This window comes from Protobothrops mucrosquamatus, unplaced genomic scaffold (assembly GCF_001527695.2).
Source record: "Protobothrops mucrosquamatus isolate PMUCROS unplaced genomic scaffold, P.Mucros_1.0 scaffold1590, whole genome shotgun sequence".
In the NCBI taxonomy this organism is placed as follows: domain Eukaryota; kingdom Metazoa; phylum Chordata; class Lepidosauria; order Squamata; family Viperidae; genus Protobothrops; species Protobothrops mucrosquamatus.
This window is the reverse complement of record NW_015387753.1, coordinates 481,131-498,102: the sequence shown is the minus strand read 5'-3', so window position 1 is coordinate 498,102 and position 16,972 is coordinate 481,131. Positions and strand designations below refer to the sequence as shown.

At 37.9% G+C, this 16,972-nt stretch overlaps 1 protein-coding gene across 1 annotated transcript in view; it reads left to right on the top strand.

The window, feature by feature from the left end:
• Nucleotides 1-16,972, top strand: part of PRR5L (proline rich 5 like) — a 52,966-nt gene that overhangs the window by 24,832 nt on the left and 11,162 nt on the right. The window contains exons 5-8 of the mRNA XM_029285382.1: nt 4,069-4,126; nt 9,512-9,603; nt 13,293-13,433; nt 15,523-15,649. Coding sequence (XP_029141215.1) covers nt 4,069-4,126; nt 9,512-9,603; nt 13,293-13,433; nt 15,523-15,649 — 418 coding nt within the window. The remainder of the gene's footprint in view (nt 1-4,068; nt 4,127-9,511; nt 9,604-13,292; nt 13,434-15,522; nt 15,650-16,972) is intronic.

The window sequence follows — 16,972 nt, the reverse complement described above, 5'->3', positions numbered from 1 at the left end:
AAAAAAAAAAAAAAAAAAAAAAAAAAAAAAAGGAGGAGGCTTGAGAGTTCACAAGGTTAATGCTGTATGGAATGAAACTATGGGTGAATCTGGATGTTCTGCTACGGATACCACGAAGCCTCCTCCCAGAAGGTAACAAAGAAAACAGATCGTGAAGAGGATGTGTAGTGTCCCAGATAATCTTATGGACCCTGCTCAAACAACCCTTCTGTGCTATGTCCTAGATGGGAGGGAGGGAACAGCCAATGATCTTTTCGGCCATTCTCACCACTCTCTGCACCGCCTTCCTGTCTGAAGCAGTGATGCTGTATGACAGGATGCTCTCGATCTTCCCCCTGTAGAAAGTGATCAGGACAGGGGAAGAAAGATGTGCTTTTCTCATGTGACGCAGAAAAGGTTTATTCAATATGTCAGTTAACAATACCATATCTAAGCCATAAACATAGGTTCACAAATCTAGGTTCACAAATCAGATTTAGTCGAAACAAACAAAATTATGACTTAACATGATGTGTACCTTTAACAAGTTACTATTTTATGTTTAAATTGTGGTAGATGAGACCTTATACTCCCTTGTAGCTTCTCGAACTTTTCTTTGTGTTATGATTCTTCAGTCTGGATTTTTAATTCGAGATACTTTGTTTTCCAATATCTTTAACCAAGTTCATAAGTTATTACAGAGGGGAGAGGAGGGAGAATATAATACATGGCATGGTTTGTGAGAATAACATGAGTAATTGTTTATTCTAGCATTTTGAGAAATTTGAGAAGATGATTGTTTACTTTTGCCCAAAGATATATTTATTGAATCTGAAGTAATTGCTAAACTTCTAAGTAACACAGAGAAAGGCCTTCTGTTAAAAAAGGCCTCAGACTTCCATGCACCATATTAAAACAAACCATGGATTATTTTAAACATAGTCTCTATTGAGTAATTTTAATTGGGTTGGCATAGTTTTTCCAGGCTTTCAAAATGTAGCTTCTTGGGAAGGAAGCACTGCAGGGGCATTGATGCATTACTTAAAATGAGAATAGCTTCTTCTCTATGATTGCTATATATTTAGACCATTTGTATATTTTTTGCCTGCATTCCTTTTCATTTGGCTTGTTCTGAGTTTGTAGGAAAATAGTTGCTTGGGTAATTGAACATAATATTACTACTGCTGACAAATTTTCTGTTTTGTTCATTGTTCCTCTGTGTGCTTGCTTGCACAAAGTTCCCTGGTCAGCCAATTATTTTCCATAAGATAAGGAATTCACAACTATTCTTGATAGTTGTGAATTATTCCATGTGCATACAGTATAGGTAAATTGTAGGCAGTGGAGTACATCCATCTCTTGAAACACTCCCCATAAATGTTAGAGGAATAGTTACTTAAAACTGCTCATATGATTCATCTGCCTCTTTTTCACAGTGGAAGGATTGCTCGTAACTGTGTGTATACTTTATTACATAAAATTCTGTCTGCATGCATAACCTCCTGGCTCAAGTCTTCCCCAAATCGGTGCATCCAGATGTGTAAGATTTTAATTCCTTGAATTCTTATGATCACTTTGTCTAGGAATTCTGACAGTCCAGAGGGCATCTTGGTGATTATTATATAAAATACTACTATTTTATATTATCCCAGAGGGCAGGAAGACAGATTCCCATTGAATGTTAGGAAAAACATCTTAACAGTAACTTGAAATTAGAATCAATTACCTAGAGACATGTCTTTCTTATTAAACATTTCTGATTTAATGGTAAGCAGAAGCTGAGTAAGTCTCTGTCAGGGATGGTTTAATTTGGTGGTTGTTTTTTTTTGCACTGAGCAGGGGGTTGGACTTGATGGGCCGAGCAGTTCCCCAGTTCCATGATTATAAGTATTGTAGTACACAGGCAAATTACACTGGCTTCCAGTCTGCTTTTGAGTACAGTTCAAGCTACTGGATGTGACCTTTAAAGCCTTTAATGGCATAGGTCCAAGATACCTGATGAACCATAATCCTGTTAAGATCAGCCCATCCTATTCAAGCTGGCAGTGAGGGCCTACTGCAGATCCTGTCAGTCAAAGAACTCTGACTGTCAGGATTCAGAAGAAGAGCCTTCCTTGTCGTAGCACCTGTCCTTTGGAACATCCTGCTCTCCGGGGTAAGATCTGCCTCCAACCTCCTATCTTTCCATAAGAGCCTAGAGATCTGGCTCTGGAAATTGGCCTGGGAATCCAATGGGGAGTTCTGGAGCTGGCTGCTAGATTGACAGCCGACTCCACCTCCCTTCCCCTCTCTGCTCCCCACCCACCCATCTTTTTTTACTAGTCATATCGATGTGTTTTCTTTGTTTTCTTTTTCCCTGCTTGTTTAATTGTTTTTATTAGTGTTATATATTATTTTATTATTCTATTTTACTTTCCCTTTGTTTAAACTTTCTTTTTATTTCTTCCTTTTTATGGTTGTGGGTGGCCTAGAGATAGGCAGCAAATAAATTTGATGATGATGATGATGATGATGATGATGATGATGATAATAATACTGTGTTTTCTTAGCTTCATCTCTCATTCATTCTCCCTGCCAGCAAACTTCAGTTGCCAGTTCCTTGGGAGATCTGTGTGAATATTCTTAAACCACAGTCTGCAGAATAACAATGTTATTCTGTTAACTATTGAAGATGTTCTGAGAGTTGTTCTGAGGTCCCAAAAGCTTTTTAATGGGTTTTAGATCTATTTAGTTTCTAATGAAAAATGAACAGTAAATGCTGGTAGATTTCACCATAAGCATATATTAAAATAACTGGAAAAAAATCCACAAATTTCAGTGAAAGTTCACAGGGAACTGACAGTACGGCTTCTTTTTCCTTCAGCACAACTTTGTGAAAGTGGATTTTCAGCATATTGTTCAACAATGACTAAATATTGAAATATGTTTAATGATCAGAAATCTTGTAAATAAAATGATATTGCATGAAAGGCCATACATCCCATTAAACTGATTATTATAACTGCTGCATTAAATCTAAAGGAAACAAAAATGTTATTTAAACAGCTTTTTCATTTGTTTCCCTTTTAAAAAAAAACCCAAAAAATCTGAGCTGTTCCTCTTTTTTTAAAAAAAGTAAAGTTTTGCAGAGTGTGGCATGCACCGATGATGTGAAATAGAGAGTCAACATTGACTCATTCCTTCTATTTTTTGACGTTCAGAAGTGTCAGTTCTTATATAACACAATTGATACAAGAAGGAGTTGTGCCTGGGGACAGCCCCAAAGGTTTTAATTGTACAAAACATTTTTAGGAAATTCCCTACTTTAAGGGGAGATTCCAAAGTACAGACAGATTCAGTGGGTAGATATACAATTGGACTGGAGCTATCACCTGAAAAAGGTAGAACAATAAAATGGAATAAAATAAAATAATATATAAACAATAAAATAAAATGGCTGATAGCAAATAGGGGCATTCCTTCATGCGGTGTGTTACAAGTCCTAGTTGTGTTCTAATTCTTAACACACTGGAAAACCGATATAGCATTTATAATATTGTGTTGTCCTTTTAAATTCTGTACAGTGCAGATCCAGACAGAATAGTCTCTGTACTAATTCCATAAGAATTTAGTTCAGTTGTTTTCTTCCATCAGTGAATGTCTTTACGGCATTGGACCATCAAGGTATTTGCAGCTGAGATATGCCATGTGATTGAACATAAGCAGAACAGAGACTGATCATATGCAGGAAAGCTTCGTTTGCATGTATTTTCCACATGTATTTGGCAACCTGGAAATGCATGCTCTTTGAGACTTTCCAGAGCAGAAAGTAAAATATAAATATAATGTTAAAATCCAACCTGAAAATGGTTTGGGCAGAAAAGAAATGAGTCTGATTGGGAATTGAGATATTACAGCTAGAGCATGTAAAACTTTCATTGGGCATGTGTATTTTGACATACTTGATATAAAACTAAGAGGGATTTTAAAAATATGTTGCTTGTTCAGTAGATTGGGTAAATATATCTGAAATAACTTTTGTAAAAATTGAAAGCATCATTTGTATCTTTGAATTTGTGAAAATCCAACCTTTTTTTTTCTTTTTGGCAGAACCAGCTTCTTGCAAAAGGTTTGCTATACGTAGAAGAAAAAGTTAAGTTTTGTGAAGGCAAGTATAGAAATTGACAACTTTGGGGAGGGCTCTGAATTCCCAGAAAGCTTTGTGAATCATCTTCTGAAGTTGCTAAGATGAATTCGGGGAAAAACCAACATATCAGAATCACATGTCTAAATATCCCCCAAGTCCTAATGTGTATAAGCACCACAATGAAGTCATAATAATAGCATTGAATAGAAGTGATTTGGAACAGAGAAGAAAATACCTTTCTAATTGAAAAGCATGCTTTAAACACCCATTTATCAATACCATTTGTGAAAAAAAGAAGCTTGCCATGTTATATGTGCATCATGTAAATGATCATATGGCAGCATTTATGTGTATACATGTACCATCAATGACCAATTGATGGTGAAAGATGTCTAGCAAATGGCTGTAGTCAACTTCATTATCAAATCAATATTGTTATGAAAGACTATTAAACATTGTTTATATTTCTGCAGGGAAAGCATGGCTTATGCTTTCCCTGCAGAAAGCATGGCTTTATGCATTATAGACTGGATCAGTTATGTTATGCCTATAATTCTCAATCTGCATCAGAAATATTTTATTATGTTCTGTGTGGTTTTTCCAATTGGTCCTGATGGGTACAACTGAAACATTGTGGATATGTTGTGGTGGTCTGTCACTATCAACTTTTTGATTATAGTGAAAAGTTTGGAAACTATTGCAGCATGTTGGACTAGAACAGTGGTCCCCAACCTTAGTGGCTTGGCAGCCTGGAGGGGGGGAGAGAAGAGAGCAGGCTGCATGAATGGTGGGCTGGCACGGGCGCAGCTCAACATGCAGAAAGAGTGGGCCAGCATGCACACACATGCGCACACAGCTTGACTTGCACGTGTTGAGCTATGTTTGTGCAAGATGAGCTGGCCTGCCACTCACATGCCCGCTTACAAATAGGTCACTGCCCAATAGTTGGCCGTGGCCCAGAGGTTGGGGACCCCTGGAATAGAAGACCTCCAAAGTCCCTTCCAACTCTGTTATTCATTTGAAAGTTAATTCCAAAAAGATTGGGGCAGGGTCCTGGTTTTCATGAAATGTAGCCTTATCTTAGATTGACATACAGTACATGGGAGAATGTTACCTAGGCCAGGGGTCCCCAACCCCCGGTCCGTGGACCAGCACCAGGCCACGGCATGCCAGAAACTGGTCCGTGCAAACAAGCAAATCCCTATCCATGGGATGCAGGCAGTACATGGAACCATGCCCCCTCCAGTTCACAAAAAACCTTCTCTCCACGGAACTGGTCCCTGGTGCTCAAAAGGTTGGGGACCTCTGATCTAGGCCATAACAGTTTTCAGTTGCCAGTCTGCCAGGAAGTTATGTTGGTCTCTAATAGATCAAAAGGAAGCGGGAACCTATGGAGAAATAAATCTATCCTAGTTCCTTAACCACAAAACAATTCAGACTTCTGACCAGATAAACTTCAATTGTTGCACCTGTTTCTTCAAACAGTATAAGCTTTCTGGTTTACTGTTTTTCTGGATTCAAAATAAAATAAAATAAAATAGAGTTTTGCAGATGTTGTAAAAATTGCATGCAATATTTTTAGAACTTTTTTTAAAGACCAGAGACACTCTTAGCTAGACATTAAAAAGCAAATGTGATGTGACAGCTCTAGAACCTGTCAACGATATTGTTAAATTGGAACTCTCAAAATAATTTCTAATTAAAGTCAGAAAATTAGGTTTCCTTTGAGAGAGATTTTTACAATCTTAGTTTAATTTTTTTTAAATAAAAAATGTATTACAATTCAGTGGGACATAGGCTGCTAAAACTATAATTCCGTGAGTCCTTATTTGGAAACAAATCTAATAGCAATGAATAACATCTGCCTATAGTGTTGCAATGTGAGCTCACAATTATTTGGAGTGTGTGCTCATCTGGGTCTTAGGCCATGTCAATACAGCAGCCAGAAATTTGTGCTTCTAAAATGGAAATAAAAGCTGAGTTTGGCTTAAGAAGTTACCATTCAAAGACTTAGTGAGTTGCTACACCTTTTAAGTCAACCACGGTAAACACCGACAACTTTAAATTAAACCCTCTTTTAGTTCACTAAGAAGTCAAGGTATTTATGACTTTTTTTTACACTACCAACCAAAGTAACCGTACCCTGGACTTTTTATAAACATTCTATAAATCTGGTTTCCTCTATAATCTGTAGTGATGGTGCATCATGCTTAAAAATAGTTTTGTCTTGTTTTACCACAATTCAACTGCAAATCCTGCTAAAATCCACTTCACCCTGCAATGTATGTTACAGGTAGTCCTTGGGTTACAATGACAATTGGAACTGAAATGTCCATTGTAAGTGATGCAGTTGTAAAGCATGATATCACACAAATGAACCATGTAGCAATGGCAATTCCTCAGTCCCAGTTGCTATTTAACTGTAGGACCACATGGGTCTTTAATGGGAAGATTCAAGAGTCCCAGGCTGGCAGATGAGAGCTGCAGGTAGGTGGTGGGGTGCTGTGAGCAATCACACTGGAGAATAGGCAGGTGTGCAGATGCTGTAGGGACGTGGGTAATACCTTAGAGAGGTGCTCTGGAGTGTGGGTGGGTGCCATGGGCAGGCCCTATGGACTGTAGGTGTGTGCTGTGGTGGAAGTGCTGTTGGCAAGGTGGTGTAGAGTGTGAGTGAGCAAAAAAGCAGCAGGAGCTATTTCTGATTTCCTGCTGGTTTCCCCATTGACTTTGCTTGTAGAAAGCTATCAGGGAATGTTGGAAATTGCAGTTCTTTTATCACAGCTCACTGCAACAACCAGAATTCTGAAGACAGGTTATAACTTTAAAGAGTTGAATGAACTGTTGTGATCCAAGTAGTACTGTATTATGATTTCAGAAATGAATATAAAGACACAATTAACATGCTAGGATCTGACTTCATTGGAAGAGGATCTGACCAGTCTCCAAAGAATTTTGAATGGATGTTTTACTTTATAACTAGCTCTGGGAGGTAGAGTGAGCAGACAGAGAAGTATTCTTAACCATACAGTATGTATGGGGATAAGATGGTAACAAGGTTTAAAGAGAAACTAACTGCATTTATCTGGGTGGAATTATAGTGTTCCATAATTGCATGCACAAATGCTCACCACAAATTTTCTCCTCACTTCAGTTAAGAGTTGCTGAAAAAGGCTAGAGGAAATCCTGTTTAATGTATTAATGCATACTCACTAGTGGGTATTTTCTTACCTGGTCAAGAAAAGGTTTTGAGAAAGAGCAGCCTTATGGATAGATCTAGTACAGTGTTTTTGATGCTATTATGTAGAATTATATTAGTAAAAATGTAAGGGATGCATTCTATTTGACTGATTTTTCCAATCTGCATTCTTAATGTAGTATTAAACTACTGTTTTGTTGAAATCTGATCATATATTCAGCAGCTCATGTTAGTATTACTGTACAGCCAGCATCTCTAGCCTTGATCTTTCTGCATTGGAAATTGAATAAAGATTCTATTCATATTCAATCATAAATAAAAGCCACTGTATGTGGAGAACCATGATAACATAGGATTCCTAACCAATTTGAGATTAATGGTTGTGTTCAAGAAACAGCAAGTAGAAGGTCCCTTGAAAACTTGCTCTCAAGTTCAGGATGTAGGTGGGAATAGGTTTTGTGTTCATAAATTCCCCTCCATGTTTAGCTTGCAGATGATCTTATTGTAATAGGATTATATGAAATATAGGCTCATTGGACAAAGTATTTCCAGTCTTACCAACTCCTCTTATAAAATGGGACTTCTGGTTTCCAGTGACTTTATACCCTTCATATAAGTATATTCCTCATTAATTGATATATTTGTACAACTGGAGATAGAATATTAAAATTCCTAGTACTGAATTTTTTGTGGAGCGAGGACACCTTATAGATTCTCTTTCTTTGAAATGAACAATTAAAAAAATGCTCTGAAATTTGAAGCCTGCTAAATTATTACTGTTATTTTTGCCTCTTTCTCTCTCTCCCTGGGAGAATGCCCACATTTTTAGTTAAAGGTTAATGAACTCTAAACAAGGGGCTTTTTATTAAGCATATTTTTTCCTTTTTAAATAAATCATTTTTATAGCTTTCATATGACCTTAGCCTGAGGCAATATGGTATACTGATTATCTTTAAAAAAAAAGTCAATACATTATTTTATTTTGGAAGGAAGACAAATAGAAAGTTGGCATAACTGCCATGTGTTATAATTTATGCATGTGCAGAATTTTTATACTATCAGTTTCATGCAAATTTTGTCAAGGTACAAAGTGCATAAAAATCCTAGAAAGATAATCCCATAAAACCTACCCTACCCCAAAAGATACCTGGAAATAAACAATTTGCAACATTTCTAAATAATTAAATGTTGTGTGGAAGTGCTTAGCCATTAAAGTCCTCTGGAAAACTGTCAGGGATGGTCCCGTTCAGTTTGCCACAGGTAACTTCTTCTATAATATAGGACATGTTCCCAAAACTATAATGCCCTTCTTCTTGCTCTTCTGATCTTACCTGGGGAAGAGGTACTTTTACCCAGTGCTTTTTTTCTAAAAAAAAGGTGCCAGAACTCACACATGTCATACAAACCCGCCTTGCCTACCCTACAAGGTTCCATCCCAAAAAGGTGCCGGAACTCCATTCTGGGTGTTCTATGATAAAAAAAGCCTTGCTTTTACCCATTTGGAGCAAACAGATCAGATGGGTTAGTTCTACCTTAGCTAGTTCTGCAGTCATCCAGACTCTATGTCATAAAGAGCTTTATAGGTTAAACCCAGCATTCTGAATTGTACTCAGAAATCTATCGGAAACTAGTGAAAGACCTGCAAAACAAGTGTTGGGTGGCTCTGGTGGTTTTTACTCACCATACGTGGCAGCTAAGTTCTGCACCAGTTGCAGCATCCGGGAAGTCCTTAAAGGCAGCTCCATAGAAAACATTGCAGTCGTCATTCCAATTGCAGCTGAGTCTCCCTTTGTGCAAAATTAGCCAGTATTTGGATAAAGGAGGAGACTTCCTGAGTTGAGCTTCTAGTGACTATGTGAGCACATCCATGTGGTTTTCTTGGCCACCAGATAGAAGTGGTTTGTCCTTGCTTACTTCCTGGTTTTGTTTTTCCTATTTCTCAGCCTAATCCACAAACTAGTATTCCTGGAGGTCTCCCATCCAGGTATCAACCAGGTCCAATCCTAGTTAGCTTTTCAAGATCACCCAAGCATGGCTAGGTGTTACCACTTATCTGGGCCTCTGCTCCTTAGCTAGAAGAGACCTAGCCACCTCCAGTAATCTCACAAAGCCAAGCAATGTATGGACTTAATTTGTACTTGGAAATGAGAGTTGTGTACCTAATAACATATTTCTTGAAAGTTCCCTAACGTTCATTGTATTTGTTTTAGGAGAAGATCGTATCTACGTATTATCTGAAACTTGGGATCACTTCTTCACAGAAACTCTTCCCACACTACAGGCTATATTTTACCCTGTTCAGGTAAATCTAGTCAAATTTAAGCTCAACGGGGCAGAGAAAACATTTCAAACTTACTCTGTAATTGAAGGGAGACATGAAACTTAATCAGTAAAGGAAAACAATTTTAAACTTTAAGAATCATATGTTTCACCAGAACTGCTGTTAAACTTGTTTGTCCTGCTGTTGATATGGTTATAGAACTCTTGACTAATTTAAACCCTGTTACCCAATAATTATAAATTTACACTATGTTAAAGGATAGGTTATTCTGGATCAATGTCTTGTGTAATTGTTAATTTACAGCTCAATATCTATTGTTAATGATGCATTTTATTTTTAACCACCCAGAAGACATTGTAATTGGACAATACACTAATGATAAACGTCTTCAATCTGGCCCCTTCCAGGTATATTAGAATAACAAAATTCCCAACCAAGCTGGCCTGGCTTCCTCAAGGACAAGATTTTGTACTTTCTTCACCAGCTTTTCTCTGAATTCTTTGATCATCTTCATTATAGCCTTTTTTCCTTACCATTGTACTTGAGTAGAAGAACGGGAAAGAAATCTAATTTCCCTGGTTGACTCTTGAATTTCAAATGATGATTTGTAAAGAGGCAGCCATATACTTTGATAAGGTTCTTTGAGGTAGATATAGAGGCAGCATATTACAAGCTAAAACCCCCCCTCCCATTTTCTGATTCTAGAACTGTCTGTTCCCCTAGAAGCAGAGAAATCATAAAATGTGTTTATATTGGCCTCTGACTAAATTGGCTCAACCCACCGTCCCATAAGCCCAAGTATTTGTGTGCCATAGTTAACAATCCTCACTGTTGCACCACCTTTTACACAAACCACTTTTGCGTTTGAAACAAGTGGAATACTAATAACTTCTCTGTGTTCTTTATCTCAGTAATTATACTGGCACTCTGAGATAAAAAAGGTAATATTTTTCTTCCCAAGGAACTGAACGAGCTCAGTAACAGGGAATTAATTAGAAGACCAAGAAAATAATGTTATGTAGACAAGAGAAGTTACTGATGGAACAGATTTCTTGTAGAATGAAATTCTTAGGAAATCTATCTCTATGCTTTTCCAGAGCTCCCTTTAACAATCCAACACTAACTGGTGCTATTTTTTCCCCCCTCTAGACCAAAAATATCAACAGGTAAACATCACTACCTTATGCAAGCCTTGTTTCAAAGTGGTGTTTTCCACATTACTAGGGAGAATGTAAATATTTGCTTCTTGCTATAAGAATCTTGATTTCCCATGCTCTCTCTCTTTTTCTTTTTCCTGTTATTCCCTTCCCCTATTCCTCCTTTTTATACTTGCAGCAGATGATAAAAGGTATGTGTGGCTTTACGGGAAGGTGAACTGTGTGCACATTTGAAAAATCTTTTAACTCCTAGGCTCCCAAAAATATGACCATGGGTGACAGAGTATATTGCAATTCCTTTTTGACCTACCAGGGTCCCTGCCCCATCTGATTTTACCTTTTGCTTTACATTTTTATTTTTTAAACGGGAAGCTGCAGTGTTAAAGCATACTCTCCAAATATAAGTGGCAGAGAACATATTAGAAAATCAGAAGAGGTTTTTAGGACAAATGAGGTGAAAATCAATTTAGCTTCTGGTAGATGGTCTGAACATTCCAAATACATCTACAGGCCCAGGAAGATTGGGACCTTAAATCAAATCAGTTTTTCTATCTGTCACATTTGTAGGCAGATTAAATCATAAAGTCCAATGCTGCATCTTCTTTAACATCTGTCCCAGGGCAAGATGTTTGAATTAAGGAGGGCCACCAGGTCCATTTCATAAGCATCTTTATGATTTGAAGTGCTGTTCAGCTCTACCACATATTAAATGGATTATAACACTGTTTTTCTTTGAATTACCTTCAATTTTACCATCTGTTAACACAATATATTTTACTATGTTTATAAGAAATGATTCACTCAGAGTTGTTATATCTTGATGGATGTGATATGAAGTTACATTCTTTTTTTCCCATCTCATAATATTGCTGTTGCTTTGCTGATTGAAATGCTGTCCTAGATTCTTTTTTATCTGCACGACTGTTCAGACAAGCGCCTTCCGTTTTAAATAAATAAAAATAAGCACAGTGAAGCGTACTGCTTTCTAAGACAGAGCTCAGATGCATCCCACTTGAAACCTTCCTCCAGTTTGACAGAGAAATAATTGAGGTCTTTCTGGCTTTGCAACCAACTGTGACTCCATTTGATGTAGCTTAGCTGATTGTCTAACCAAAATATTATGTACAAATGGAAAGATGTTCCTTAAAGTACAGATAAATGGATGAAAGCTTCATATTATAAGAGATGTTTTCATGCACTGTGCTCTCTTTCACACTTTTCCTTCATAAACAAACAATAGCATAAATAGCACAAAAGAAATTTGCTGCTCTAAAATTCTCTTGTAGCTTGGGTATAGCAACGAATGTTACAATGATATGAAATTCAATGATTAAATTATAAAAATGAACCAGTGTGTATAGGTTAAATGAACAATTCTATATAAATTACTTGGGACAAAAGCGAAAGAAAAGCCAATTAATTGTAACAGAACATTTTCCCCAAAATAAATATATCAGTAAAGGTTTAATATAATTAAAAGTGAAGAGCCAGGCAAACAAAATTTGTTATCATCTTGCCATAAATTGATAGGTATGGATAGTTCTAACCGTCCATAGCCTCCCACCTTGCCAATGTTCCTCTGCAGATGAACACATATCTGTATTTTTAATGTTGCTGGATTGTGGATACTTATTTGCTGAGATGTTCCTTCTTGGTTATTTTTTAAAATTTGCACAGTAGGTTGGTTGTAATGCAGCAAAGATTAGGTCAAGCTGAGAAGCTCACATATCTGTTTCTGTAGAAATTTCATTCCCTTCTTTTTGCAAGTCCTACTCCATTTATTTGCCCATAACCACACCCTTTGAATCTTAAGAAGAGCAGCCCTTTTTAAAAACAGGAAGTCTCTGACTTCAGAGCCTTTGGCTTGTGTTCTTGCTTTGCATTTTGATGAACTTGTTAGTTGTATCATTAACCCTATTATGAATTGATGATTAACATACATTTATTCCCTCCAGCTAGAGTTCTGGTTCATTAGTTGGGAATATCTAAACAATTCCCATGGAGAATATGCAGCAGGGTTGATTTTAGCTATTAAAACAGAAGTTGTAAACTCAGTGCTGAAGCAAAGGTTGAAGGATATGGTAGCTTCATAGGCTTGGCATTAGCTTTTTTAAGATGGTAGCAGATAACAAAAAGAATAGTCTTTATTTTTATCTCTTCCAGTGTTATTAAATATCTGAAATTGGACCAGCAAAGACAAGTTAATAAATTGAGCCTCATGCTTTAAGAAGTCCAAGATGCATAGTGAAGTTTTTGGGGAATCCCTTGGCAAGGGTGCTGCTTTTAATATGCTTTTCCCATCTAACTACAAAGTGATCCCACTTCCCCATTCTTAACAACAGTTTATACAACTGCCTTTCTATCCACAGATTATATTTCTTTTAATTTACAATAATTTCTCTGTCAGTTTATGTTCGTTTCCATCTTGTTCTCCAATTCTTTTATGATATTGTGTGGCATTACCTGTCCTAAAACATAGGGTTCAGTCTGCAAATAGCGTTGGACCATATTCCAATGTCAATGGCTGCCATTTTTTTTTCTGTATCTGTGTAGGGTCAAGAATTGACCATTCGTCAGATTTCCTTGCTTGGCTTCCGAGATTTCGTCTTATTAAGAGTAAAGTTGGATGAGATTCTTCCTTTGGTTCAAAGTAACCTTCCACCCTCCATTATTCAGATGCTGCTGATTTTACAGGTGGGGGAATGGTCTATTTCCACCTCTCATTTGTGATGTTTGAAGGAGATGGGCAAACATTTCAAGGCTGAAATATTTTGCCTCAAAACATCCTGTTCCAACCTCTCACTAGAAGCGTAGTGATGTTGGAACAGCCTGTTTTAACATTAGCATCCTTGAAATGTACTGTACTGGCATCCAAATGTATTGCACACTACTGTTAATGAACATTAGACAATTAGTGGAGAAAACATACTGTAAGGATGAAATTACTGCTTTCCAAACAGTTTATGAAGCAGAGAATTGCCTTTGGCCTGGACCCACAAATATTGGTTTCCTTTATCACTGGGGTTCTGTTTCACAGGAAGGCATTGATGCAATGGTGGGATTCAGCCGGTTTGTACCACTTCAGCAGAACCGGTAGCTAATTTTTTGTTGCCCAGGCCCAGAATGGATTTCCGGAAGCGGCATCCACACAGAGAACTGGTTGTTCACATATTTGAATCCCACCACTGCATTGATGATATGCCTGCCTGCACAAATGTCTATTCTCATGTTGTAAGCAGGCTCTGATGGAGAAAGTCAACACAATGCAACCTTAATTATGTGTGTTGGGCATGGTATTTTCAATTAAGAGGGCTGGATTTCTGACATCAGTCTTTCATTGATAAAGTTTGAGCTATCTAAAATCTGAATAATGAAATTAAGTTTAATGTTGCAATATAGTGGTTTTAATGACTGTTTCAAGGATAATAGTTTTGTTTGTTTGTTTTAAATTACCGTGTCTGAGCTCTGACCATGAATTTTTGCCTTCTGCTCATTTTCTCCCAATGACAACTCTGACATTGGGAGAAAGAAAAAGGGGAAACATCAGGAATGCTGCCCTGAGTTGCTGGGATAGTTTGGATCCAGAGAATTAAAATATCCATCACTTCCCAATTGGGTCCCAAGTCCTGAGGAGACGGTTAATTTGCTTATATTCTTTGACTTACTGGAATGGCCTGCTTGACTAACTGCTAAGAGCATTCAGTAGGGTGCCATAGAACAGCGTTTCTCAATCTTCAATGTTCTCACTTGAAGATATGTAGATTTCAGCTCCCAGAATTCCCCAGCCAGCATACTGGTTGATATTGAGAAATACTGCTATAGAACAGGGCTTTTCAACCAGTGGTACGGGTACCACCTGTGGTACATTGGCACCTGGCAGGTGGTACGCAACCATCCTAGAAAAGTGGTAGGGGGAAGGGAAAAAACTGAACTGGTGGCAGCACTGCACAAGCCTGAGTGAGAGATGGCTGCAGCTCCAGGCTGTCAGGACTCAGCGGAAGCGCCAGGATCAGTGCCGCTTTCCAGCTGATCGGTGCTTCTTCGGGACTGTCAGGGCTCAGCGGAAGCGCCAGGATCAGCGCCAGGCTCCAGCTGGAGCTCGGCACTGATCCTGGTGCTTCTGCTGAGCCCAGAAGAAGCGTTGATTAGCTGGAATTTTGCAGCATCTCCAGGGTCTTGTGATTTACATTCAGATGCTTGGCAACTGATTCATATTTATGACGGTCACAGTGTCCCAGGGTCATGTGAAGTGACCAAAACCTGCTGCAACCACCCAGCAGACGGGGGGAATAAAAACCAAACATCCCCACCCCACCCCCGCTGCCAATCCTCAACAGAAATGCTCACAACAATGAAAACCTCGGACAGGAGGAAGAGTGAGGCCGGCAAGGCAGGTGTCTTGCTCGGCTGTGGCTTGGGGAGCACTTTTTTCAGTGCCATTGTAACTTCGAACAGTCACTAAGCGAACTGTTATAAGTCGAGGACTACCTGTACTTTATCACTTTTTTCTTTTTTTTTTTTTTTGGTCATCAAGTTTTTGACACCTTGCTAGGCGACTGGTGGTACTCGGATATTGCCATATCCTAAAAGTGGTACAATGGGTGAAAAGATTGAAAAGCCCTGTTGTAGAAGATGATATAACTTACAACTCCTACATCATAATTTAATACATAATTAAGTTTCTTTTCTTTGGTCAATTAGAAAAATAAAGATGGACCAATGAAATGTGTTGATTTGCATACCCCAGGTATTTGACAATAGGTATATTTTGTTTGTGTTTCAGGGAGTCCATGAACCTACAGGTCCCTCTAAGGCCTTTATGCAACTAGAAGAACTTGTGAAACTGGTAGTTTCCCCGTACCTTGGTTTGTGTGAAGAACATTGCTTCCCTGGCAGTACCTGTGCCCTGGGTAAGATGTAAAGTATTGCAAGTCCTAACATTTGGGTCCAAGTAACTAGAGAGTCAGTGGAATCAGTAGAGAATCTGTTTTGTATGCACAAAAAGAGTTCACAAAAATATAGTATCCAAAATTTTTGCTCACATTTGAGTATTGCTTCATTTGATTATGTTATAAAACCCTGCAAAACATGTTTGGCCAGAGGCAATACCATAGGGCAAAAAAAAAAAAAAAAAAAGAGAGTGTGTGTGTTTGTGTGTGTATGGAATACCTGCCATTTACAAATTGACTATAAACCATCCATAGTCAAGGATGTGTAATCAATACTCAATGCTGGATGAGACACAGAAACTGAGAGTGAAAGTTTAAATTATCCCTGTGCGGATACTGATCAATACAAACTTGCATTTAATTTGTGTACATGCAAAAAAAACAAAAAACCACCTCATTTTCTTTTTCTTCCGTCTAACTGAATGATAATAAGACAGTCATTTGCAAATGTTTAAAAGCTAGTTAAAATCTGATTTACAAAAATAAACATCGTTTTTAGCTGTGTTGTTTTTCTTTGGCTTTTTAAAGAGCTTACCTAATATATTAAGTGTCTTTCCTGTTTTGTATGCCTACCCCTTGTTCCCACAGATGCCTTTCCTTCTCCCCAGAATAGCTAATCTGATTGTTAGAAAAAAAAAATTCTCTTGTGGTTAGATTAAATCATGATTGCTGTGGACTGTTCCTCCTAGTGCATAGTGCTACATTGTGGGCAAGGAAATGACTGTAAATTCAATAAAGTCAAATTAATGCAGTGGTTCAGTACGCCTTTGGGCACAGATCGTTCCCATCCCGTCTTAGATCATTTCAATGGAAATAGCTAAAACTGGGATTTAGTCACAAAGCACGTGGTTTTCTCCAACGGATTTTCACAATTAGGGGACCATAGTCTGCAGATTTATTTTAATATGATTTGATATGTAGTTTGTTCAGTGGAGAGAACTGTAAGTTGCTTTCAACCTATCCAAGGTTAACTGTTTCTCCCTGTTCATTCTGTTTCTTTGTCTGTCTCTAAAGTTTGATTTAAAGCCAATGTTTCCTATATTATGTAGGAGTATAGGCCTCTACTTGTGGATTCTTAGCTCCCAGTGTTGGGGTGTTGATCTTGCATGCATATATCTTTAGTGTTTTTAGCCAAGCAGAGTTGTAGGCTTCCTACCAGGTCTTGGCATTAACACCACACCAGATTAGTTTGTAAAACTGAGCAGCTGTAAATTCATGACTTCAATAAATGAGATGTTCCTGTCACAGTGCAAATATAATCAGTGTATAGCTAGCTGTTTACAT